General features: G+C 39.0%; 1 protein-coding gene across 3 annotated transcripts; it reads left to right on the top strand.

The window, feature by feature from the left end:
- The first annotated feature begins 12,435 nt into the window (after positions 1 to 12,435).
- Positions 12,436 to 21,480, top strand: Gcg (glucagon). Of its 3 annotated transcripts, NM_012707.3 has the most exons (6): positions 12,436 to 12,515; positions 15,465 to 15,569; positions 17,321 to 17,482; positions 19,051 to 19,188; positions 20,159 to 20,302; positions 21,029 to 21,480. In NM_012707.3, exons 2-6 carry the CDS (start codon positions 15,478 to 15,480, stop codon positions 21,033 to 21,035), a joined length of 543 nt encoding a protein of 180 aa, NP_036839.2. In that variant the 5' UTR covers positions 12,436 to 12,515; positions 15,465 to 15,477; the 3' UTR covers positions 21,036 to 21,480. The 3 variants fall into 3 exon arrangements, with proteins under 3 accessions (NP_036839.2, XP_063139195.1, XP_063139196.1); XM_063283125.1 differs by having other exon boundaries at positions 12,498 to 15,569; positions 21,029 to 21,477; XM_063283126.1 differs by lacking the exon at positions 21,029 to 21,480 and having other exon boundaries at positions 12,498 to 15,569; positions 20,159 to 20,580.
- Positions 21,481 to 27,586: the final 6,106 nt, after the last annotated feature.

Below are 27,586 nucleotides of genomic sequence, written 5' to 3'. Positions count from 1 at the left end.
CCTGCTAAGACGGAGTCGTCTGCGCCAGTCATTAATTGCTGGGAACAGGGATGTTTCTCACTGCACTAGAAAGTAAACTTTGGAAATGTATGTCTTAATGAAACATGTAACAGAGCTTGAAGCTGATTGGTACTTTTTTTTAAATCCACTCAAATAGGATTTAGGTTGATATTGAACAATCCTTTCAAATAGACTTTGAATGTGTTATAAATGTCTTACGTCACATTTACAATAAGTTACTTTTCCAACATTAGGAAGTGAGTATTTAAATACATTGTATGGAACTGTTAAAAGAGCTAATAAAACTTTTAAAAGAAATTATAACTAAATACTGATTTTTCAATACGCACAGCCTTTGGTACCCACAGAAAATATTACTGCTCTCTTACTCACTTTAGAAAATTAAAGCAACGTTTTGCATTGATTCATTAATTTTCCTACCTCCTCTCTGATTCCTTACAAGGGAAATACACATAATCATATGTTCCATTCCATGGAGCTGATTGTAAGTGTAAAATATTTACTATTTGTAGAACTAATGGTGTCTAGCTCGTAGGAAGAAAGTGTTTTGGAGGTGTTTATTTAATACATAAAAACACCTTTCATTGTTTTAAAAAATGAACTGTTAAGAAATTAATTGAGTCTGAAGTTGGGCTTTTTTTTTTTTTGTCACCTCAGTGAATTTAATTCAGGTTAGATGCCTTGCTTGTTTGTACAAAGTTCTCTAAATACTTCTAGAACAATGGCCATTTAAGAATGACTAGCATTAAGGATATAAGTTTCCAAGAAGGCTCAACTGCCTTGGTACTTATCCAGGATAAGTGATTCACTTTTACATCTTAGCAACTATCTGTCTGAAAAGCCTAACGTTTGATTCCTCCTCTCAGGTCTGGTGTTTGATAATCACCTTTGAGGAACACCAACTATCAGAGCAACATGCAGGTGGAGGCCTTACCTGCACTTCCGGTCTGAGCTATGACACACTGCAGAGGCACTTCCGGTCTGAGCTATGACACACTGCAGAGGCACTTCCGGTGTGAGCTATGACACACTGCAGAGGCACTTCCGGTGTGAGCTATGACACACTGCAGAGGCACTTCCGGTGTGAGCTATGACACGCTGCAGAGGCACTTCTGGTGTGAGCTATGACACGCTGCAGAGGCCCACTTTGGTTTCATTCCTCAACCATATTCATATTTCTGCTGTAGAATCCAGGGTCTGTCTTACCCACTTACCCTTCGGCTGTATCCTCATCTAGGTCTCAGCTAAGATGTCGCTGCCTTTGAGAGGATGTCTCTGTTCACAAAATTTAATGTTGCTTTTGCCAGTCAGAGCCTTTCAGCCACATTTCATACTTTTGCTTTCTTGACAGCACTTAGAAATATCAGAAATTATCTTGCTTATGTGTGCGTTATTTTTTCCCTTCCAATACCTGGAGCTTCATCTGTTATTTCATCTCTCTACTGCACCTAAAATGAAGAAGGAAACCTCAATGGATACTTGCTCAGTGATTACCCACATCCGTGGCTAAGGGGACCCACAAAATTAGAATGTCTTTTTAAGACCTTCCCAGAGGACATAGTTTAGGCTTCCTAGCATGTAACAGAACTTTGTTGCTGCCCTCAAAGAAGAGTAGAGAAGAAAATTCCTGGGACATCTGTGGCCCAGAGCAGAACAGGGTTAAGGAGGGGGTGAATCTTATTCAGAGATTAAAAAAAAAAGACATCAGTCTTTTAAACAAAAATAATTTGGATTAGGAAATAGAAACAGCCTACTGCATTGTCCCAACTTAGATGCTGCTGCTTCTTGATGAATCACCAAGGGGACACCACACACTGAGGACACTTGGCACAAAGTGTTCAGACTGTAAGACGTCAGATAACTATCTGAAGGGCTATTGAGGAACCCCACAGCGCTCATTTAAAATTACTGCTCTTCTCCAGTTTCTCTTCAGGATGTAGGAATCTTTACCTTTTAACTAACACTAATTTTAAAAACATAACTTGTTCAATAAACATAGTTCAAGTACTAAAGTCTTAGTTTATATTATAACACACTGCCATGGCCCTTTGATAGATCTCAAGTTTGCCTCCTAAAAATTTAATTGGTTCTCTCTTTTAAATTCTGATGATAATGTGAAGTCATGAGAAGCAACTCAGTGGAATGTGTCTTCCAGAAGCTGTACGTTGTGGGTTATTTTTTTGTCATTGGTGATTCAACCCTAGTTAACTGGACTTTCTGAGATCCCACTGAGGCAGATGAAGGTAGCTTATCCTCCTGAAAATTGTTAGAGTCCAATTAACTGTGTTCTAGGTCTTCTGTTTAGGCTAGAGCTCCTCTCTTCCTAAGACTGTTATTCCCTCCATCTCTACGCCATAAGGACAGATTCATGGCTTTCAAATCAGATGGGATGCTAATGGGTCTCACTAATTCTCTATTTTGGGGATGTGCTGGGAAATGCTTCATTAGCTACCAATCATAGATTCCCAAGGAATACCAATGTGGAAGTAGTTCCCCCACCTTAGGCAGCATTGAGAGAAAAATATTTTCAATGGGTTGTGCTCACCATTACCACCATCATCACCATCACCATCACCACCATCATCATCACCATCACCACCACCACCATCATCATCATCACCACCCACATCTTCCTGCTGAAACATATTTAAATGCTAGTTGAAATTTTATTAGATAAACTCTTAGACAACTGGGCATAAAGTTCTCTGTTAAAGTAATCTTCAAGGTCATCTAGGTAATCAGAATGAGTTAAGTTACCCAGTGACCAAGGATGGTCAATTACAGTGAGGACCCTGCAAAATAAAGTTGGGAGGTTGGTGAGCTAGTGGTAGCATCTAAGGGTATGAGAACTGCTGTCTCCCACAGCTGCTGAACGAAAATAAGGGTCTGATGTTCCCAGACCTACCCAGTTTCAAAGAGAGAAACCAGAAGGGTGGGTTATAAATGATACACAGATATCAGTTTCTACGCTAAGTAATAGTGGATGTAAAACTATAGCTGAAGCTCTATGCCCATCAGTCTGATATGAAACTGCAGATCTGAAGTAAAAATATATGTTTTTATGATATTTAAAAAGTAAATTATGTGTGATTATGGGCTCATCACCTATGGGGCCATGGACTCCTGACTAGTCCCATATTGTCATGTGATTATCTGTGCCCCTTGTTAGATATTGTAGAAGTGCACAGCCCTTCAAGTTACATGTTACTGTCATTAGTCCCATACATGGAGGAGTTTGACAAGGAGAGGGACAGGTGGCTCAGGTGCAGTGATTATGCATGAAGTTCCCCACAAACATATAAAATTAAGAGAATCTAGTGCCTAAACAAGTACAGAGTGTGTAGTAATCTCTTTTTCAGTCATTATTAGAATTTAAGCATAGTCAATGGAGTGTCTATTGAGTGCTCAGTAAACATAGATAGGTTGATCTGCTAATGTAGCTTTACACTGCTCTGTAATAAGTACTTCAGGGTCTATAGCTTGTTTCTGGCCACAGCAAAACTGTGTATGTAAACAGGCAGAGCTATTCCCTATGCAAACCCCACTCATGCTTAGACTCAAAATGATATCAACTTTCCAATGATCCTGCCATCTCTTCGTCATTCCATAGTGTCCTTCCTGATATCTTCTAACAAATGTCACTCTTGCATCACACACATTCCCATGCCTGTTCTCCTGCCAACTCATACACTACAACCATGGAAACATGGGTGGGGGAAAGGCTGGGGGACATGTTCATGATATCATGGCCCCCAAATTGGCATGGGGTATATCATGCAAACCACGCTCTGACTGAACAAAGAACAGGCTACAGGCAGAAGGAAGACTGAGTGTGTACATTTGGAGCTTCAGTTCTTCAGACTACATTTTTAGAAAGCAAAGATAAAACTTCACAAGAGTTCCTGGAAAATGTCTTCAAGGTTAGGTCTGACTTTTTTGTTTCTTTACAGTTATCAATTTTTGTTGTAACAAAAGCCATGTGTACCTACAGATTGCCAAAGTACCTTCAACATTTATCATTTGCTTTTGCAAGTTATAATATCAAGAACCATAAGATGTTATTTACATAATCTTCTTAAGTGAAAAAGCCAAGTCCTAGGAGAAACGCAGTATGAATTTCTTCTATAAGATCCTTGATGTCTTTAGATACCTTTGTGTGGATTATTTTTAAAAATAATTGTGAATTTTTCAAATTTTTATGAGGTATAACAAAAATTCCAAGCAAAAACAATTCTCACATCAGCTTTGTGTCGAATTCTCCAAAAAATATGCAAAGTCATAGAAACTATGAAAGTATGGTGAACGAGTATAACATTGAATATTATATACAGGTATATGTGTTTGTGTAATTTTATATAGTCATGCATTTTATAGCTATATCTACGTATGTATATATGAACATACATGAAAATTGTTGCATTTCAATAACAAAAAAATGAACATAATTTTTAAATAGGCAAAGGCCTTAACTGAACATTTCTCCTCAATAAACTTGTCTGTTAGAAAATACGAATCAAAAACCCCAATTAAGTACCCCCTGGTTATGGGTACAGAAGTGATTTCCATAATAACCAATGGAAAACAGCCCAAATATCTATCAAATCAATGGTGAAAGGCTGAGTGGACTGATGTAAATGTATATGTGTACATATATATGATATATATGTATAAATTACATGTATTTACATGAGTGTGTGTGTGTTTGTATAGAGAGAATACTATTTGAGCATAAAGCTTTCACATATCACAATATGAATAGTTATACATATTAAATGAAAGAAGTCCATTGAAAGCTTATTTTATATTTCGCTCACACAGAAATGCCCAGAATAGGTAAACCCAAAAGGACAGAATTCAGTTTGGTAGCTGTCAAAGAGTTGGAGGGAAGGAAATGAAAAGCTGCTTACTGAACATGAGCCTTTAGTTTGGAATGATGTAAGTGGGCAGACAGCAGAAGTGTTGGTTAGAGTAGTAAACACCACTGGCCACTGTTCTAGTGACTTTAAAGGGGTAGTGTTGTTATGCAAATTTTACCTAAGAGTAAGAGTAATCCACAAAAACTTCCATGTCATCTCTTTAAACAGTACAGCAGAGTGTTTTCTGTAGAAGAAAGGACATTCTAGACATCTCCTGAATAGTAGGCACGCTAATGGTTTGGGGATAACTATTTTGATTTATTCTTCTTACCAGGAAAAAATCCATGACCACCACCAAAAGATCAATTTCCTTTATAATAAGAGAAAAAGTTATGAGTTAAGTTTTACTTACTCTAAACATACCTCTCTTTGAAGCAAAGAAGAAACTTGTAATATTATTGCCAATTTTTTTCATCCCAGGACAATGTTTTAAACCCTATGTGCAGTTGGATTACCTAAGCATTGAAGCCTTTAGAAACTCACTTCTCAAATTCCTGTGTGAGGGTCTGCCAGCCCCCTGATTACTTTTCCAATGAGTAATTCTCATCCTACCCCTGACTGTTCCTGTCTTCAGTCTAGACCCTGGAAGTTGGATTTCTAGTCCTAAGTGCTTCCAATGCCTTCTGTGATATCTTTAGTTGCTGAAGGCAAAACAAAACATCGCAATCAAGTCATATACTAAACCTGTGACTCAGGCACCTATAAATGAAGCCTTCATTGTCCCTTGGGAAAGGATTTAGAAGTTTCTCAGAAAGATGAACATTGAATAATCACATAATCTAAAAATTCTGCTCCTAGTTATTTGCACAAAATAAAGATCTATCCACACCATATCTTGTCCATGAACATTGAAAATGGCATTGTTCACAGTAGTTTAAAAGTAGAAACAATCCAAATATCCCTATCAAATGAGAAACAAACAACCAAAACACCGGAGTATACATGCCCTGCTGTATTATTCAGCCATATAAAAACGGACTACTATTTCCTGCTGCCATGTGGGTGAACTCTAAAGGTATTATGATAAGCAAAAGATGTCAGTTATTATAGGCTACATGGGAGTGGTTCCAGTAGTGTGAAAGGTGAAGCATAATCTAACATATAAATATAGACTGACAGTTGTCAAGGGCTAGGAAAAGGAGAAATGAGGAAGATTGCAGATGAGTTTGAGTTTACTTCTTGGAGAGATGGCAATATTCTGAAGGCAGCATTGAGTCTGAAGTAGTCTCTAACTCTACCCAGAAACATGTGATGTCATCGTTTAATGTTTTGAGATCTTGCACTTGGCTATCTGACATCTATGAGTGGATTTAGACCTAGATTGGATGCTAAGGGGCTTAAAGGCTGCGTAGAATAAATGACAGCTTTCTGTTCTCAGGGACTTGCTTCTCATTCATGAAAGAAAATCCTGGCCTTAATCAACAAAAACATCTTCCATTCCATTCAAACTATTGCCTTTAAAGTACCTGGCCTACATTTGAGTGTCAAGTGAAAAGCAAAAATAAATTCAATGAATCTTCTGTCTTGGTATTATGGGCTAGCCACTAAAATGGATATTATATTTTGCACCACGATGTTCACGCAAACGTACTTTTGAATTTATCATTTTTCCTTAATCATTTTCATCAATGTCAACTGTCTCATATGATACACTTCTGAGGACCATTGATGTCAAACCATACATTCAGATAATCAGTGGAGCATGTAGTGTTTTGTCCTGTCATGCTTTATGCCTAGAAGCTATGACAAAGGGATCCAGAAAGAATTGCAACGGTCAAAGTCATTGATTTCTTATTGACTGGCTTAAAGGATGTGGACGTCTACAGACCAGAGAGATGAGATAAAGCAAGAGTTTCTCTTCGACTTCGGGGAAAGCCAGCAACTCATATTCTATTGTGATCCAGCAACAGGAAAATATTTTGATTAAAATGGAAAGGGAATCTTACTGAATGGCGTGAGAGGTAAGTCTAGCTGTTCCCTGCATCACAGCAGCCAAGATGGGACCTCTCAAGGGCCCTTCCAGTAGGAGATGGCTAAGACTGGAGAACTTCAGCCACAGATATGCCTTGACCACAGAACAAATGACTTCGGTAGTTCATTACAGAGTGAAAACATACAAAAATCATTCTCTGGGTTCGAAATAAAAAAAAAAAACTCTAAAGGATAAATTGAACTAAAATAAACAGGGTTCTATTTAAAACCAGGCAATAGGCTGCGTGGCTTTACACAACATCTTCCATAATTTTATCACTCCAGTGGCACCAGAAAGCTGGGTCTCTCTTCACAATCCATCTGATTACATGTGACTTGGCGACGCTGAGCCAGTCCCAGGCGGGGGCAAAGCTGATCACAAAGCGGGATGAATAGACAACAGTGTGGATGACTTCATTACATCTCCGTATTTTTAGTATCCAGATCTCAAATGCTACATTTTCTAATGGCTAAAGTTACTTCCTTTCTGAGAAGACTTTGAAAACGACAATGTTTTAATTGGTTCACATTAAAGCCTCTTAGAAGCTTGAAGGGAAAAAAAAATCTTTCCAGATGAGCAAGAGGTTGAATAAATGTAATGGCATATGGTTTGGCTTTTTATAGCTACAATATGCAAAAAATAGTAGCATAGCACATGTATTCAATGATATATATGTATTTATACACATAAATATATATTCTGCTTATACATTATGAGATAAGATTCTTTTGTACAAATGTGATTTTGTTTTCTTTCTCTTTTTTGTTCGCTTTAAGAATAAAAATAACAACTGAAACTTAGAACAATTTTAAACATCTCATTATACAAGGGATCTTACAAAAGATAAAATCAACGACTGTTAAGCCATGATGCCACACGGTCCCTTGTATAGACTCCTAAGTAAGTTGTCTACAGGGGCTCAGAGCCTCAGGGCAAGAAAACTATCCATCCATCTTATTAGCGAGCTTCCCCTCCTCCACGTGCATCCTCCAAATCTTTCCAGATGGATGGTCACGAACTGATTCTTAAATATCTCTCATGAAGGGTATTTCTCACACCCTCTGGCTCACTTACAAACCCCCGGAAGCTCTTCCTTTGCCTTCCCTGCATCCCACCGAGTCGCCCATGAAGACATGAAAGACATCTGATCGTTACATTCTATGAACTGATTTAAAATTTTTCACTGTTTTCATATGACCCTCATTCTAGCTTTTCTTTAATCTTCAAAGCCAAAAAAAAAAAAAAAGCCAATTGACATAAGCATTTCCCTCAAACATCACACATTAGGTTTTGTTTTCTTTTTCTTTTTCAGTCTTTTGACAAAACCTTCTTATGGAGAAGGGTATTCTCACCCACAGGGGGCTCTTTGCTATCCTATACCTGGACTTCACATATTTTACCTCCTTTCTACTCAGTCACTGAGGCGGCACACTCTTAATTTCCAAAACAATTTGTGAATTGTTACTAATATGTCAGCCCTCACAAGTGTCTATCATAGTTTCCTCTTCACTGTTTGGCATGGAAAATGTCATACATATGCCATGTTCTGTAAACAGATCCACATAAGACATCAGTGATCTGGACACTACCAGCATTGCCTGTGATGCTCTCTATGCCTCCACTTAACCCTCACACACCTTTATATTATATATAAAGTATATATATGCATATATACATATATATACATACATATATACATATGTTTTTAGGTATGTAAATATCATTTATTTTGGGTTGGCTCTTCTGACAATTATTGCAGTAAAGGCTTTTTTTTTTCTTATCAGAAAATTCTACCCAAGGCAATTTCTTCTGGCCTCAACCAAGAAAAAGCCACAATTTGGGCCCATGTTAAAGTCTCAGTTTCCTCTGTCTTTGAAGTTGCACATCTGGATCTATACAGGATGGCACTTACTCTCGTGTGTCCAGCTTCTTTTAAGATGCACATTTTTTGTATCATTCATCTGCATCACTGTGGGTTTCAAGTCTTGGTGCCTTGTTTTTGACTAGTATTCAATTATATGTATAATTTCTATGTTATGATTTATCAGTTGTTTCTCTAGTCAATGGTATTTCACCCATAACTAAGATAAATAAAACTTCTTTGAACATTTACTACAAACCCTTCTTTTCATAAGGTGGTTGCACTATTCAACTTTTAAGTTGAAATTTGTTGTTGCTTGGTATAATAGTTTCTGACCAAACAGTCAGAAAATAAAACAAGATATGTGTTGAGGCGACGTCTCTATACCTTACCATTGACTACGACAGGGCTCCATGCTGTGTCCTAGAGCTTACTTTTGTCAGTGGCTTATGTGTTCTTCCTATGTTGATGGAACTGTGAGTAAATGTGTATTTATTCTCCTTCTAACACAAAGAGTAGTCTGATATATGGTTATTCAATGCTTTTTTTCAGTTAACAACCTATCTTGAAGTCTTTCTATATTGATAAATAAAGATTGCTGCTTTGTGTGTAAACAGTGCTGTATGGATGGCTCCCTCAGATTATTGCTAACAAGTTGTGATTATGCAAATCATTGCCACAGAACTTTCATACATCATTACAAATATATCGAGAATTAGTTGTGTAATTAAATTCAAGTGGTATTTTAATTTTGGGGGGCCAGGGCTTTGATCACTTTATAAACGTTTCAAAAGGGATTAGACATATTGCATTCTTTGAACAATACATTATAACCCTCCCTCCTGTTCACTTGCTGTCAAAATGCAGTATAATCATTCCCAGACATTTCAGACTCATTATCCTCAGAAATCAATGTACACCAACCTCACACCCTACATGACATCTGGCCAATGTGAAGTCCTCCTCAGGACCAGCTACCTAATCTTTGCAAATCAAAGTGTGGAGCCTTTTAAAAAAAGCAACAACAACAAAAATATGTGGAGCCTCGTTAGTAAGAATTTCAAGGCAGTAAGACAGAAGGATTAAAGCAAGCATTGGGCTTTCTAGGCTTGTGGGCCTCCGTAGCTGTGTAGGTAGAAAACACAGAGAAGGTGTCCTTTATTGTAAGCCTCAGAAAGAACAATAAAATTTTGCTGATTCTGTTCTTTCTTTTACCTTAAACACTAGGGTAAAAATATTTTACTATATTTCATAATATAATCATTACTTTATTATGGGTCAGTAAATTCAACCTTTTAGGAAGGTAAATTATATCTACCGTTATATAATATGACTGACAACCAAGGTCCTCCATGCTTTCTCCAATAGAAGAATTCTAGACAACATGACTGCAAAACACACAACTCTTCTGCTTCCAGTCAAACCTTTTAATTTTAATCTTATACATACCTGCCTACCACTGTCCCTCCCTCACATTATAAATAATTGAACAACTGCATTGATGGGAAGGAAGGCCAAGTAGAGGCCAGTGCTAAAGTTCCCATTGAATCAATACACTCAAACTGAATTTAATGCTTATCTGAGCACCCATATCACCTCCTAACACAATGCCTATTAAGAAGTCTATTTGCCCCTCCTGGTATGTGGAGCAAGAGAAGGGAACTTTACAGAATGCTTCTGGATTATTATAAGGCTCATCTTCATGGTGCCCTTTCCTCTAAGAACCAGAGTTAGGAGAGTGGAGGTAGAGTTATAGAACAATTTACTGGAAAAAAAATGGGATGGTTACTTCTAACATAGCAGAAGCCAAGTAAGGAGGAGACAAGAGATACAGAGAGAAAGTTCTAGCAAGACTCTGGTGCTATGTTTACGGCTTTTAGTCATCGTAAACATCAACTGCAGGACCCTCTACTTAGGGATGCTTCACAAACTGGTAGTCTAAGAAAAGGAAGAAGAGAGAGGGAGGGGAAAAATGAGAGATGAGAGGAGAGGGAAAATGGACAACAGGAAGAATGGAACTTGACAAAACATTTAGTAAAGGTGTGGCTGACACACGGTCGCAGTCATAAAGAGCAATCGAGCTCTGCGCTAAGCCACTCTACACATTGAAGCACAATCGGTGCAATTGAGTTAGTTCTGCCAGAGCTGGATGGAGCTGGACACCTTTCTCTGCTCTTTCACCCCATCTGCTGGATCTGCCAAGAGCTGCCCTGAGATCAAGACACCAGCAGCACCAATGAGAAAGTGAATTAGATAATTTATACAGCTGTGACTTCAGCCTAATCTGCTAAGAAACTTCCTGGGGGCCGTGATAAAATGCACATTCTGATTCCATAAACCAGACCTGAGCCATGAGATGTTCCATTTTTAATAGGACCTCATGGAAGCTGATCCCTGGAGCTAACTCTAGGTACCAGGGCTTTATATCATCAATGACAACTAACGCGAAAACCCTCAGTAAGGTCTCCCAACTGACAGGGAAAGTGGTTCCTATTTCTTAATGAAGCTCCATGTCCACCAGTTAGTTCAATGCACATTCTGAAGAAGTAAATTCATTCAGAGTACTCCTCCAGTTGTTTCAATGGGCTATTCCCATAAAAGTTATCAATTATACCATGGAGTTGATACACTTGGACACCCAGATTTAGCTGGGAAATGCTGTGGTGATCTTGTCATATAGAATATGAGTTTCATTTTAAACAAATGTTTACACAAATCAATGCTTCTCACAAATCAGCAACAGAGTCCCAAAGACTGTGTGGCTTGGCCACGGTCTCATAGCCTATTGATGATAGCAGGGAAGAAAAATCTACTTATGATCCCCGGAGTTTCTTGCTGTCTGTTCACACATCCTGGTTATTTCCCAATTTTATTTCCTTCTGTTGAAATGGCCAGAATTGTATCTGCTACATACTATAATTAGTAAGGACCTATATACGTGCTGGAAGTTACAGAAAGTAACAGCATGCATCTCAGACCAATAGTTTGCCTCCCATGTCTTTCTTTGTATTCTAATGTCACACCCCTTCTCAGTGAAATTAGATTTAAAACATTTCGAAAGATGAAAAAGAAATAATAGACCCTTTGCTATCAGCATCAGTGACGTTGGGTATTCTCATTTTGCCTTCTGTGTCTCATTAACATAGTGCACATTACATTTTAATTGACATTTAAAATCTCCCCACAAAGAGAGTACAAATTCATTCCATACAAAGTAGATGAGTGGGTTATTGATATGTGTGCACTGGGTGAGCGATTTGTTTGCCTAGATGAATGGTCCATCAGTTATTCAGGAACTCAGGATGGCCAAATAGCACATCAAGGGACAAGACCCTCAAATGACTCCTCTAGGCTCATTTGACGTCAAAATTCACTTCAGAGAGCTGAAGTAGTTTTTCACGCCTGACTGAGATTGAAGGGTGTATTTCCAAACTACCCTTTCCATTCCCAAACAGAAAGGCACAAGAGTAAATAAAAAGTTTCCGGGCCTCTGAGGTCTCACCCCGGTATCAGCGTGAGGAGCAGATGAGCAGAGTGGGCGAGTGAAATCATTTGAACAAAACCCCATTATTTACAGATGAGAAATTTATATTGTCAGCGTAATATCTGCAAGGCTAAACAGCCTGGAGACTATATAAAAGCACAGCACCCTGGTGCAGAAGGGCAGAGCTTGGGCGCAGAACACACTCAAAGTTCCCAAAGGAGCTCCACCTGTCTACACCTCCTCTCAGCTCAGTCCCACAAGGTAAGAGGCACACTGTGGGGTGGGGATGTCTGGAGGACATTGGACAGTGAAGTATATGTGAGAACTATGGATTAAAATGTTGTTTTCATCTCTTTATTGATAGGACTATGAAGAACACAGTTGAGGGCAAAGCGTTATTGATCAGATTTATACCTACTTTACTGTAATGAATTCGCAAATTACTTGAGAACTAGTATGGTGTGCTTATAAAAAGAAAGGAAAACAAAGATTTAGACCAGTGCATTTGTTACAATGTGAACAGTATGTTCAAATAAGTAAATACTCTGAACAATAAGTATTTCTGCTTTGACTTGAAAGATGTGTGTGCTACTTTGAACAGAAGGGGCTTTTTAATTTCACAAGAAAATGTGTCCATTACCAGGACTGTAAGGGCAGTTTTTCTTTGTGAATTAAAAGCTTCTCCTTAAAGCTCTTGTTTTATAAAAGAGGATGTTCAATATCATCTTTTAAATATCCAGACTTCTAATAGATTCTCCAAGAATCAAGGCCGATATATGAACCCTCTGTAAGTTAAAGCCAGCATCTTTGGAGCAGAAAATAAACATCACCAATAACTGGCAATATCTTCCTATGAGTTATAAACTAACGGTTATTTACCATATATCGAGCACTAATGGTTGGAAAGAAAACCAAAATAGCTTCATCTGGAATGATTTTTTGCATATCTCTTTAGAAAGATCAGTTAGGTATTCTGAAGTAACTATTAACTTCACAGAGAAAAAGCTCCAATTCACAAATGCCAGCAATGGCATCCGCCATCAAGCATAGTGTTTCGGTAAATTCTAGGGCAGTTATTTCTTAATCTGTGGGTCATGACCCCTCTGGCGTACAAACGACCCCCTCATAGTGTTGCATGTTAGACATTTACATTATGACTCATAACAGTAGCAAAGTTACAGTTGTGAAGCAGCAGTGGAAATAATTTATGGTTGGGGTCACCACAGCCTGTGGGACTGTATTAGAGCGACACGGCATTAGGAAGGTTGAGAACCACTGCTCTACGGACTCCTTATTAAAGGAGATAAGGAAGTACAGAGTGTTTATGTGCCCTATAACACCAATGCATCTTAGGAAAATAAAGTCATCTCTTCTTTCCTAAATCTAAGATTCTTTTTCTAAGACTTTCCAAACAGAGTAATACTTTGACTACAGTCTCCTTTTAATTTTGATTGGAAAATTGTGGTATTTTTTGTTTTGTTTTGTTTTTCAAAAATACCATTCTCCTTTTTTACACTAGCAAAGACAGGGGAGAAATAACTGTAAAATCCTTACTAGATACACTGTTGATGCTAAAATATTTAATTCTCAACAATAATATTAAAGCAATGGATGAATTATTTTATTTCTCAGAAGTCTCTTAACTTCCAAAAAGTGGATAAAGGAAAGTGAGTTGTATCAGGAGGTTGCATTAGAAGGCGTATGTTCTCAGAGTGCTGTCTGTTCAAAGTCTGCCCTTTCTAAACATGAGCAGGCCATCACTGAACCTTCAGGGACTTTGGGCTGAGGAGTTCATTTAGGACCGAGTTGGCATTGTTCAGTCTTTTGCAAGAGGCTTTCCAATAACACAGAAGTGCTTGCTATGACTCTTCAATATTATAACATATCACCATTGGAAGGTACAATCAAAGGCATGTCAAAGCAGCCATTCAGTGTTGACCATCAAGAAGGATGAAAGCATAATTTCTATTATGCTGTTTTGTCTGGTTGGCCAGTTCATCAATAAGTATTTATTATTTCAGAAAACTACCACTCCAGGTAGGATAGCCTCTATCTTCCTGCCAAAGACAGATAGTAAATATGGCTGAGATGTTAAAGAAAAGATTGATGTTTTAAAAGGATAATATTTGTAAAATCCTTATTCCAAACCAAATGCCACTTGCTAAAAATACTCATTTAGTTTATTTATGGCGAAACATAATGAAACGTGGGCTGAAATTCCCATGAGAGTTGGAAGGTTGCAGCGAGAAACCTGTGACACACTGTGGACTCAAGGTTTCAATTCATTCTGTAGAGACATCGTGGCCCACATCCATGCAGACCTACATCTTCATCACCACACCCCTGGTATCTTTTGGTTTCACAGGGTGTCCGTTTTTGACAGACAAGAAACCAGGTGTATGCTACAGTGTCATTAATAGGAAATATCATTTCCTAAACTGAGTATAATTACCAGACAACCAAGGGACTGTGGGGCTTCAAAAGCAAGCACTAATTTTCCCTAGGATACTAATCTTTAATTTCTTAGTTGCGATTGTTCAAGTTGCCAGGAGCATTAGTTCTTATTGCAAATTGCTTGTCTTTAAAATGATTTTTTTTCCCTTTAATTTAGAACAGGTCAAAGCACCCTAAAATACCTCAAATCTGTTGGCCGCTTTATAATTACAAAGTCTAGACCAAGTTACACTATTTAAAATATAAATGAATAATACATCTGAACCGACAGCTGGTATGCCAAGTTGTAGCCCGAGGCGGCTTTAAGATGGTTGAAATGCAGTATAATGTAAATGCTTGGAAGTGAAGGACGATTAATTGAAAGCCAGACTGATAGTGAAGGGGTGGTGTTATGGATAAGATGCCACTCAGGTTAACCATATGCAACATATCATCTACAGAGGGTATTTCAAATGCTTATTGTGGACACGTTTATTTCAAGTCTGGAAATGAGCCTTCTAAACATTAACAGAAGTGTCCCACACTAATGAAAAGCCTAATAGTAGAACAGATCCTTTGTGTTATTTTTCCCTATCAAAATTCATCGAGAGGGGGCATATATTCTATTTGAATTTAACGTGACATTGGAGCCACAAGCAGGATAAAATAGACAGGATGGCTTTTGTCTATGTATAATATTAACTTAATCAAAATTGAGCTCATTTGGACTGCCTGCTTCCCCATCATCCCCCTACCCCCCACTCTGTGTTCCAACAGGCAGAATAAAAAAATGAAGACCGTTTACATCGTGGCTGGATTGTTTGTAATGCTGGTACAAGGCAGCTGGCAGCATGCCCCTCAAGACACGGAGGAGAACGCCAGGTACTAAACAGTAGAGCAGCCTGTCCCTGTGGTTAGAGTGAGATCTGTGAGAAGCGTGATTGGTGAGTGGGGGCCCAGTGGTTTGGAGGGATACCTTCCCTGAACAGACTGAACTACTGAAGACACAGCAAAGATAAATGTGGGCTGTTCTGGGCTATGAATCAGGGTACATGTGCACCAACAATGGGGTGGCTAGGCTTAGAAGCATGTCAATGGGAGACTACTGTCCTTTGGATTCTTCAGATGCTAATCTTTCGTACACTCTTTTAACTACTTCAACTCCAGTTCCTTTTTATGCCTTTAAAAGTAATTGTCAATATTCTTTGCGAATTACAAAAATCATATATTTTTAAGATGCAAAATTTTAAAATGTATGCAACATTTTTAAGTGTTCACATATCTACTGTCGAAAGGAAACAATTCAAAATATGTAAAACTCGTATCTTACTTTCCTGGGTTCTAAAGATTTTTAAGTTAAGTGTTTAATTGAAATAGCATTGTATCAGTTTGCCCCTCGCTTCCCTCCTAGGCCCTCCTCACTATCTGTATAAACTATAATACAAATATCTCTGAGCTTCTATTGCCGTGAAATATGTTTTTCTCTTGAAGTTATATTGTCAACTTTCTCTTTTATTATGACACTCATTACATATCTGGTTCGTAAGAGCTACATGTTTTTCACATCATATATAATATTTATTTCCATATTCCTCTCCTACTGGGCATTTAAAGAAGTCTTAAAATGTACCCAGGAAGAGTGCTACATAGGAGGTTTGTCCATATGCATTTTGTGTCACATTTCTTAATATTTTCTGGGATAGATTTCCAGCAATGACATTATTGTGTCAAAGGGAGTGAGTGAGTTTAAACCAGAATTAGTACAAAAACCTTCCTGATTTGCCCTTCTGAAAAGCTGTGGGAGTTCATCTCTCTTCCCATGAGCAGCAGAGAAACATTTTACCCTCTCTAATCCTTAATAATTTTAATTTGACAAGTAAAATAGTATACCATTTGTGGTTATTACATTGATATCCCTGTATGTTTATCATGCCAACCAGTTACATAGGAATATCCACCAGGAATTTTCAAATTAGCAGATGGTGTTTTTTGTCCCTTTCTCCAGTCTTTAGCTACTGTATAGCTAAGTAATTGAGTTTTTTTTTTACATTAGTATGTGCAAGACAAATTTGGGGGCATATATCTGCTGCCCAAACAAGAGATTTGGGCTTCTTAAAGTTTTAAAATATTCAAGTCACTCTCTCCTCTGTCATATTAGCATAATCATGAGTAGATTAATTACTTGAAAAGATTTCTTTCATAATGTTTCAGAAAACATTTGAGAAACCTGTTGCTAAATTTCAGAACGAATATCTTCCAATACACTAAAGCTGGTCCAACAAGCAGGTCAGGTCCTTCTAAGCATTGGTTCTCAACCTGTGGGTCATGACCCCTGAGAGGTCATATATCAGATGTTAATATTATGATTCATGACAGAAGCAAAATTACAGTTATGAAGTAGCAATGAAATAGCATTATGGTTGGGGGTCATGAGGAACAATATTTAAGGGTCACAGCATAGAAAGGTTGAGAACCAATGCAGGGCAATCTCACTACTGCACGGGACCTTCTATTTTGTAGTGAAGAATCTTCTCAATAAGCTTAATTATAAAGCGTATACTCCTGGAGTATTTACCCTTTGAGTACCTGCTCCTACAGTTGTACTTATGCTACTTAATTACTGCCTCTCACAGATCATTCCCAGCTTCCCAGACAGAACCACTTGAAGACCCTAATCAGATAAACGAAGACAAACGCCATTCACAGGGCACATTCACCAGTGACTACAGCAAATACCTGGACTCCCGCCGTGCTCAAGATTTTGTGCAGTGGTTGATGAACACCAAGAGGAACCGGTAGGAGTCTGAAGTTGTTGTACACAAATGCACATTAAGAAATTCTCCTGACTCTCCTAGGTTATCATGCTCACCAAACAGGCTTATTCATTTTGGGTGTTCGTGAGGTTGTGCATGCTACCTTTGTCTCAGCTCTACCAAATTCCTCATCCACACACTGCTGTGACAAAGACTTTCTTATATTTTAAGCAGCAGTATTCTTAGTAATTTTTTTAAACTGGAAACTGAGTTTTGGAGACCTGTTAGCTCTAGAGTGTAATTCTTACCAAAAGTTAGAGCAAATTCGCAACATGCCATTGAGGGGGTTCAAGTCAATGACTGTGAACCCATGAGGATTATACCTTAGCTGTGTTAACCATTAGTAAAGTATGAAAAACAGATGCACCCATCCTCTTGTAAAAGAAAATTCAAGAAATGCATTTAAAAATCACAGCCCAACTAGTTGCAGAGCATAAAGAAAGAAGGCGGCAAACAGGAACACAAACCCATCATAAGGCATACATTTTAATGTTGGATTTTGTTTGAGGAGTGTTGGGGGCTTTGCTACTTCTAGGCTACTGGAGGAAATTATCCACAAGAGTTTCACAGAGATGGTGGAATTTCACAATTTCTTTGGAGGATAGCCCACATGGGAAAGGGAGTTATGCATACCAAATAGCTGAAGAAATCTAAAAATCAGGAAAAGGACATAGATGTGTCTGGGTGGAACGAAAAGAGGAGGAAGAGGGGATGAGAAGAGTAGACAGGATGCACACATATCCTTGGAGTGAAGAGTACAGCAGCAAAGAAGTGGTCAGAGCAGACCTGAGGATTGACAGCGTCCCTGATAGTGATTTATAGGTAAGGCACCCGAATTGTGTGAAAACACAAATTTATAGACTTGACAACAATTGTTCTGATTTTCTGGAGTGGATATCATACAATCTGGGCAAACTAACACTAGGCGACCGACCCATAACTCAGCTATTTGATGTCTGTTTAAGATGAACCTTCCAAAATGGCAATGTACAGCGTGGGACTCTGCAGGCTACTTGTTCTGTTGCCTGAGCTCTTCCACACGCTTACAGCTGATAAGAGCCCACTTTGCTTCTCTACTGCTAGAGCATTTACTTTCTTTAACCCGTTATCATGCGGTTCTTCTCATAATAATTCAAGGCGGTCCTTCGCTTTCCCTCAAATCAGTTAACTGACTCTGAGCAGACGTTCATTCATAACAAGTACCTACTCTGACTGTGAGAAACATGGCAGAGCCAGACAGCTTTCCTGTCCTGAGATAAAGCCTAAATGAAGCTTTAACGACCACAGCAGGAGGAAGCCCAGGTGGAAATGGCCCCTGGAAAAGGAAAGAATGGTTTAGTCTCTTTTAAAATGGCATTAGCCTCTCTCCACAAAGTTTCAAGCCAGATCATTAACGGAACTCAAAATAACTTTATAAGCACTCTCACCTCCCAAACTTTTTAGCGCTCTTGCCGTTCAGTCCTGAGCCTGAGGTCTTCACGCTTGTCAGGGAGAAACACATTAACAAAGAGATGAAGCTTCATTCAACACAACTCCCACATTTCTTTCAGGAACAACATTGCCAAACGTCATGATGAATTTGAGAGGCATGCTGAAGGGACCTTTACCAGTGATGTGAGTTCTTACTTGGAGGGCCAGGCAGCAAAGGAATTCATTGCTTGGCTGGTGAAAGGCCGAGGAAGGCGAGAGTAAGTCTCTGGTTTAATATCTGATGATTTTCCTAGATGAGAAATTACAAAGAAAAAAAGACTATCCTATGGAAATGCTATACTAAAAACTTAATATTTAATGAAATGGTCATAGTCTGACTTGAAGTTGCATATGCAGTCAACTTGTATTCATGTGTTAATAAAATTCAAACATGTAATGACATTTTCCACAACCAACCATGTACTCAGCCACCACAAAGTTAGCCATACAATGATCAAGGTGAAAAGGGAGAACAAGTTTCTTAGTTGCTGGCTTAGCCTTAATCACACACCACTCCTGAACCATCTCATTTTCTTGTGACCATTTTGATTTGCATTTGAACTGAAGTAGGAGAAAATTTATGTTCAGCTCTGATTTTTAAGTGGAGTTAAAACATGCTTGCTGAGTAGACTGAAATGAGGGAGAACTAGTACGGGTAACTGACGTGTACGCGCTACCCATCAAACCTACAAACCCAGTGATGCATCTTGATGGAGCTCTACAGTCTGTAGCTGATTTGTAAGCGCTACCCATTATGCCTGCAAAACCAATGGAGTGACTTCATGGGTATCTATAGTGTGTAACAAATACCAGGAATTACACTGTGGTGAATGAGTGGGGGGGGGGGCAGCTGAGATTTTAAATCCCTTACTGCTGAGTTTTGCAAGGCTGCTACTGTCTTTCCAGAGCATGATGTACTTGTGTTGAATTTCAGAAAAACTAATAGTTTAAATAATAAGGTACCATGGGTTACTCAAAAAGGCGAACCTACGTGACTTTCGTTTCAGGGTAGAGAGAGACACAAACCTTCTAGCATTTAATGGTCTCCACCTTGGTGGGCTTGTATGAGGGCTTTTAGTGAAGCCCCCAAATTTTTATTCTCTACCACTCCCACACATATCACCAAGGCTCAGCAGTTCACACGAATTTATTTAAGATAAACACTGACTCCAAGCCTTCTTTGCTTAGCTTCCCGGAAGAAGTCGCCATAGCTGAGGAACTTGGGCGCAGACATGCTGATGGATCCTTCTCTGATGAGATGAACACGATTCTCGATAACCTTGCCACCAGAGACTTCATCAACTGGCTGATTCAAACCAAGATCACTGACAAGTAAGGGTTTTTTAGTTGATTTTGAAATCTAGTAAAACTTTCATAAATGTAGGTTATACAGCGATTAGCTGCTCCTGTGTGTGGATGACTGATGTAATGGGTGTCCCATTACTTAAGAGTATGCAATCGTATATAACTTTTCTATGAAAATTTCTATCCACTTAGTTACTCTCTAAGCGATGCCTGTGATAGATCAAGCACCAGCAAAATTGGTATGGATGAAATATGGAGAAGAAATAAGTCATTACACATTAATATCACATTAAAATTGCTGTAATTTTAACACACCCATTAAAATGTCATTGTATGTGGCATTATTTACTCAATTAAAAAGCAGAGCAGTGTGCCCGGATGTAACTTAGTGGTATAGTGGTTTCCTAGCTTATGTAGGGTCTCTGACCCACTCTCCAGCACTAAAAGAGAAAAAACAACAAAACAAAGCAAAAACAAAAAAGAGAAAGGCACAAGAATAAAAATTCAAGTGGAAATGTACTTTATTGATAAATCTTATTTTTATAATTTTTTTACAAATACACGTTTTTGAAAGATTTTTAATATATCATCCTTAAATGAAAATTAATTCAAGTAAAAAGGCTGAGAAATTTACTGATAAAGAGATGGATAAACAATGTTTATTAAATGACATTGAAATGTCTTCTGGATAAATTAGTTATATCACCTGGTTACCATAATTATTCTGAACAATTCCTGCTTTTGTCCTCATAGGAAATAGGAATATTTCACCATTCACAACCATCTTCACAACATCTCCTGCCAGTCACTTGGGATGTACATTTGAGAGCTATATCCTGAAGCTATACTGCTTTGCATGCGGACGAATACATTTCCCTTTAGCGTTGTGTAACCCAAAGGTTGTAAATGGAATAAAGTTTTTCCAGGGTGTTGATAAAGTAACAACTTTACAGTATGAAAATGCTGGATTCTCAAATTGTCTCCTCGTTTTGAAGTTACCGCCCTGAGATTACTTTTCTGTGGTATAAATTGTAAATTATCGCAGTCACGACACCTGGATTACAACAACAGAAGACATGGTAACCTGGTAACCGTAGTGGTGAACCTGGAAAGAGAACTTCTTCCTTGAACCCTTTGTCATAAATGCGCTCAGCTTTCAATGTATCAAGAATAGATTTAAATAAATATCTCATCCTTTGTTATTATGGTCTCCTTTCTCTTTATTAGTCCGTTCTTCCAGAAGCTCATTCTTTCTCAGCTGGTGGCCATATCTCAAACCTAATATTAGGAAACAGCTCCATGCTTTGGATGGCCGTGCAGTACTCTACCATGTTGAGCTAACGCTGAACAATCAGTTGGTCATGTCAAATATTTATTTATGTTTTGTCTTGGTAAAAAAAAAATGTCATCAGGCAGCATTAGACTCAAAAGACAATTCTCTCCTGGGGCCAAACAGCCTCATCCACTTTTAAAAGTCAGGGGCCTCTCAGTTCAATATTATGCCCACACACACACACACACACACACACACACACACACACACCACAGCTCAATACATAATTGCTTGAGCTCACACACCCTCCTTGTATATTCAGACATCTATGCATTTGCTTCTGCTTTATTCATTCACTCAGTTACTGATACAGCAGACATTTGAGTTTTCCCACAATACCCCAATCCTACTCACCCAGTTCTGCGATGGCCGATGTCTTGACTGTGCCTGATGCTGGTTGGCAATGCCTGAGATTTCCCTCTGCTGTGTAACGCCATGGCACCCTCTATTTCTCCATCTCCATGGTGCTGCAGTGAGGTAGATTTGCCCTCTAATAAGATCCCAAAGTTTGTAATTTAGTAATTTACTTGTATAACTTATCTGCAGCTGTGAATTTGGGGTAAAAAATAAATCTCTAAACCACAATCGTCTGATGATAGGTAGTGGACAACTTCCCCTGACTTAGAAACTTTAAGACTACAGATATTTAAGTGGGTTGGAACCAGCAGAAGGATCCCAAGGAGCAAGTTAACTCCATTGGATGTAAGTTTCTCATGTGAAAAAGATTAGAGCAATCTAAGCGTTCTAGACCTCCGTCTTCCAATTCTCTGTATGTGCTTTACAATGAGGCCTCAAGGATCATAGGATCCTGAGACAGTTGTCAAGGAAGTGCTCGGTGCAGGACACTGCCTTTGTCTGTTGGCTTCCCCCAAACCAAAATCCCCCCTTGTCCTCCAAAGCATCTCACAGTGGGATGCTCACAGGCTACACAGAAAACCATTTTTCTCAACGTTGGATTTCTCTCATTTTTCCTTCTTATATGTTAATACACATGTGTGTGTTGATGAAGACATTCAACTGGTAAGGAGAACGAATGATATTCCCCACAATTCTAGCTAAAGCCATTCAAGACAATTCACCTTGTTTTCTTTGACACAAATTATTCACTTGTACACCTATGGACCTGTAGGTGACTTAATAGGCTCCACGTGAAAATACATGTGTGGTGTGTGTGTGTGTGTGTGTGTGTGTGTGTGTGGTGTGGTGTGTGTGTGGTGTGGTGTGTGTGTGTGGTGTGGTGTGTGTGTGGTGTGGTGTGTGTGTGTGTGTGGTGTGTGTGTGTGGTGTGGTGTGTGTGTGGTGTGGTGTGTGTGTGTGTGTGTGTGGTGTGTGTGTGTGTGTGTGTGTGTGGTGTGGTGTGTGTGTGGTGTGGTGTGTGTGTGTGGTGTGGTGTGTGTGTGGTGTGGTGTGTGTGTGTGTGTGTGTGTGTGTGATTTATAATGTCAAACACGGGACAGCACCTTTGTGTATTTTCTAGTTGGGTCAATTCCTTCAGAGTGACAGAATACACTCATACAAAAAAGGGGTGTGCGGCGGTGGGTAGGTTACATTGAATGGCTAGAGTGAAGAAGGAAACAGTTTGAAGGTCCACAGGAGTCAAGCTCAAAAAGCTGAAAGAGATCAAACACAGCTAATATGAATCTACCCTTATGATCCGGGGCAAATTAAAGTACAATGAAAAAGGAATCAATAAGTCGTTGTGTGTATGTATAAAATAACATGGAGGTTGTGATCTCAGCTTCAGACAAGTGAGAAATGAAGGAAGAAAAGGATAAGGAGGGCACTTTACAATGTTACTGTGATTTGTAATGGAAATTTAGACCCTTATTAATATTTATGTATGTAATTGTACATTGTTCACATCTATAAAGCAGATCATGTGCAGATTCTGGGAGAAAATGCCTGCAATGCCACAGTCAGAGACCCTACACTTTGTGGTCTAAGATGAAGAAAACATAAGAAACAGAAGACTAAACCATTACCGAAAGACTGTACATGGACTAACTCAGGGCTCCAACTGCATATGTAGCAGAGGATGGCATTATTGGGGCACCAGTGGAAGGGGAAGCCCTTGGTCCTGCCAAGGTTGGACCCCTGGTGCAGGGGATTGTGGTAGGGGGAGCGGTAATGGGGAGTGGATGGGGGAGAACAGCCTTATGGGGGAGGGGGAGAGGATGGGGGGTGCTTATGGACAGGAAACCGGGAAAGGGAATTACATTTGAAACATAAATAAAGAAATATGTCCAATATAAAAAAATAAAATATTTTCTCTATTATAAAGAAAAGAAAAGAAAAGAAAGGAAAAGAAAAGAAAGGAAAGGAAAGGAAAGGAAAGAAGCAGAAGAAATGAGCAATGCAACCAGTAAGATTTTGCAGGTTTAGGCTGAACTATGAATTCTGATGGGAAAAGCTGCTTGATCTGCAAGAACACCCGTAACAGTGGCCCCAAAACAGTGAAACAGAAGAGGGTCTCAGCCGCTGCACTGGGCTCTCTGGGGACATCAGGTGCAATGAAGGCCAGAAATTAGCATCTCTTAAAAGCCTTTGTGCCTGCACACTAAAGTAGATATTAGCTCTTGAAACAAATATATCAAGAACAAATTTCAAAAAGCTAAAGAAAAAAACTAAACTAAAAAGAAATGAAAGCTAAGATAGATGTTTTAATAAAGACAAAATTAAAGCAATGAGACACAAAACAAATGCACCCCATACTTAACTCGGTTACTCCTTTGAATGGAAAGTATGTCAGACTATCCACCTGACTACAGCCTTCCTCTTTTTTAATTCTTTTATTGGTATTTTTATTTATTTACATTTCAAATGTTATCCCTCTTCCTGGTTTCCCCTAAGAAAACCCCCTAACCTAATTCCCCTACTCCTGCTTCTATGAGGGTGCTCCCCCACTCACCCACCCATGCACTCCTGCCTCCCTGCCCTGGCATTCCCCTACACTGGGACATAAAGCTTTCACAGAACCAAAGGCCTCCCCTCCCACTGATGCCAGACAATGCCATCCTCTGCTATATATGCAGCTGAAGCCATGAGTCTCTACATGTGTACTCTTTGGTGGTTGGTCTAGTCCCTGGGAGTTCTGGGGGGGTCTGGCTGGTTGATATTATTGTTCTTCCTATGGGGTTCCAAACCCCTTCAGCTCCTTCCGTCCTTTCTCTAACTCCTCCATTGGGGACCCTGTGCTCAGTCCCATGGTTGATTGCGAGCATCCACATCTGTATTTGTCATACTCTGGCAGAGCCTCTCAGGAGACAGCTATCTCAGGCTCCTGTCAGCAAACACTTCTTGGCATCAGCAATAGTGTCTGGGTTTGGTGTCTGCATAAGGGATGGATCCCCAAGTGGGGCCAGTTGGGGAATGGGGCCACCCACCCTTCTCAAAATTTTAACCCAGAATTGCTCCTGTCTAAAGAAAATACAGGACAGAGTGGAGCAGAGACTGAAGGAAAGGCCATCCAGAGGCTGTCCCACCTTCCTTACTTTTTTTTTTAGGAGAAAGGTCAAATGCCAAATGAAGAATAACAATTGGGAAATAATTATCAAGGAAAATAATTTTCCCAAAGTTTGAACTTACTTGGACAACTATATTATATAACTTGGCTCTTGTTTTAAGATATAGGTTCTCATGTACCCCAGGCTAGCCTCAAACTCTATGTAGCTGAGGATGTCCTTGGTCTTCTGTTCCTTTTGTCTCTCACCAAAAGTGCTGGGGTTGCAGGCCAATGCAATCTTACCCAGATAATGAAGTGCTTAAATAACTTCAAAACTTCACGAATTCTAGGCAATTTTTTTTCTACAAAGTTACATCCCCAGTCCCAAGTAGTTAGTAAATGTTTTTGATGTGGAATCTCCTGAAACTCAAACTGGCCTTGAATTTCCTACATAGACATAACTTTGGATCCCGCTGCTACCTCTCTCTCCAGGTTGATTATATATCTAACAATATATATATATATATACATATACATATACACACATATATGATTACAGGTATGGGCTAGCTTGCCTGATTTATGATATGCCTTAGATAGAACCCAGGAGCTACATTTCCAGCTCCATTTAAAAGTATTTAAAAGTATAGAGTGAAAAATAATCTTTATAGGAAAATATAATTTCTCAATATTAACCCAAATACAGAGAAGCGATCTAGAGTTCATTAATAAAAATAAAACCTCTCCACCAAGCATTTTATCTTGTCTGCAATCAAATGTTGCTTAAATCTAAATGAACTTGATTTATGAACACTAGTGCAACTAAAACAGTAAGAAGAAAATCTAACTGGATATTAAAATAGTGTGTGATGACCAGGGAAAAATCATGCTATCAAAGTAAAACTGGCTTTACATTTTAAACTCCTTTAACATAATTCATCATGTTAATAGATTCAAGAAAATCACAATGGTATCTCCACCAGTAATAAAAGTCAATGGGCAATATTAAACTCATACCCCCCATGGAAGAATAATCAACAGATACTTTTAAACATTATATATACTTCAGCTTACAGTTCCCACTTAGCAGGAAGAATCCCCCACAGAGTCACAAAGGAGAGATACTTGTTATTTTGACTGCGATTTAATGTTGTTTTAGAGGTGTTAGGAAACATAGCTTAACAAGAGAAAGTACACAATAAAAAGAGAGTAGAGTGAAAATACATCTACTTAAGAATGTATCCGTGTATCTGGCAAAACAACAAAAGAATCAGTGGGAAAAGTACCACAAACAAGGAGACAATTTAGCATGTGGGGAGAACATAAAATAGATATTAAAAATAATAACCTCCAGGTAGAAAGGAAACCAAAGGATACAGAGAACACAGTCAATTATCATTCTATGTGGTAGCTGTGCTCCACGAAGACACCATAAATACCGAGCTACCATTCCTGTCAGGACTGCAGACTTAATTTCTCGCCAATCTCTGATAGCATTTTGTCAACTAAAAAACCATTTTCCTTGTACAAGTTTGTTTGCCAATTTCCTAGGGAAACAAGCCAGCTCTGTCACCACTGAAACCCGCTCTTTCACATAACCCTTTTCCTGAACAGCTCTTAGCAGGTATTTAAAAAAAAAATCTTCTGCAGCCTCTTGATAGTGGAGCGTGCTTCCTTTACCTCCATTCTCAGCATCTCCCATGTCGCATCAGCTTTCGAAATCTGCAAGGCAGCCAGCCCTTACCAAGAAAAAAAACGACAGTTTCTTGATCCTGAATATCGGGACTTCACTGTTCATAACTTCCATTATGGAACGATGCTTTCTAGCCTGGTGCTTTTCAAACGATTAGCGGTCATTTCATGAGCTCGCAAACGCGGTCACTTGTTGCACTTAGGAACACAGGCAGTAGCACCTGAGCCCTGTGCCTGAGCACAGACATGAACAGAGACAGGAGCAATGAAACAACAAAACCAATGTGGCAAGCGCTTTATTCTTTGAACTCAGCCTAGGGAACTCTGTTGGATGACTCAAAAATTGCACCATTTACCATGCCTGTAAATGGCCGTGGAAGTGGTGCGGGTATCGCTTTTCAGCCTACAAACATACTTCAGAGAGAAGGTGGGTTTGTGAGTAGGGAATCGAGGATGAATGAGTGTCTACTGTGTTTAAAACCAGATTAAGGAGGGAGACATCATTCCCAAATATAGCGGTTTCCCACTGATTAAAATGAACCAAACTGAAGGCTAATGCCACCCAACTGAATAAAAAAAACTGAACCAGCTATTAAAAGAGACATTTTATACATAAAGACATTTGAAGCCAAAATAAAGAAATAGAATTTTTTTTAACATACAAACACTATTGCAAAGACACTTGTGGACTTTCTACAAGGAAGAAGTCCTTATACAAGGATACAAGCGGTGGAAGGAGAGAACTGACTCTGAATAGCTGTCCTCTGATTTCCACACGAGTGCTGTTGTATGTACACACACACACACACACACACACACTCACTCACAATCACATGCAAAATAA

Source organism: Rattus norvegicus, chromosome 3, assembly GCF_036323735.1.
Source record: "Rattus norvegicus strain BN/NHsdMcwi chromosome 3, GRCr8, whole genome shotgun sequence".
Classification (NCBI taxonomy): Eukaryota; Metazoa; Chordata; class Mammalia; order Rodentia; family Muridae; genus Rattus; species Rattus norvegicus.
The sequence above is the reverse complement of the archived record's forward strand: the minus strand, read 5'-3'. Positions and strand labels throughout refer to the sequence as shown.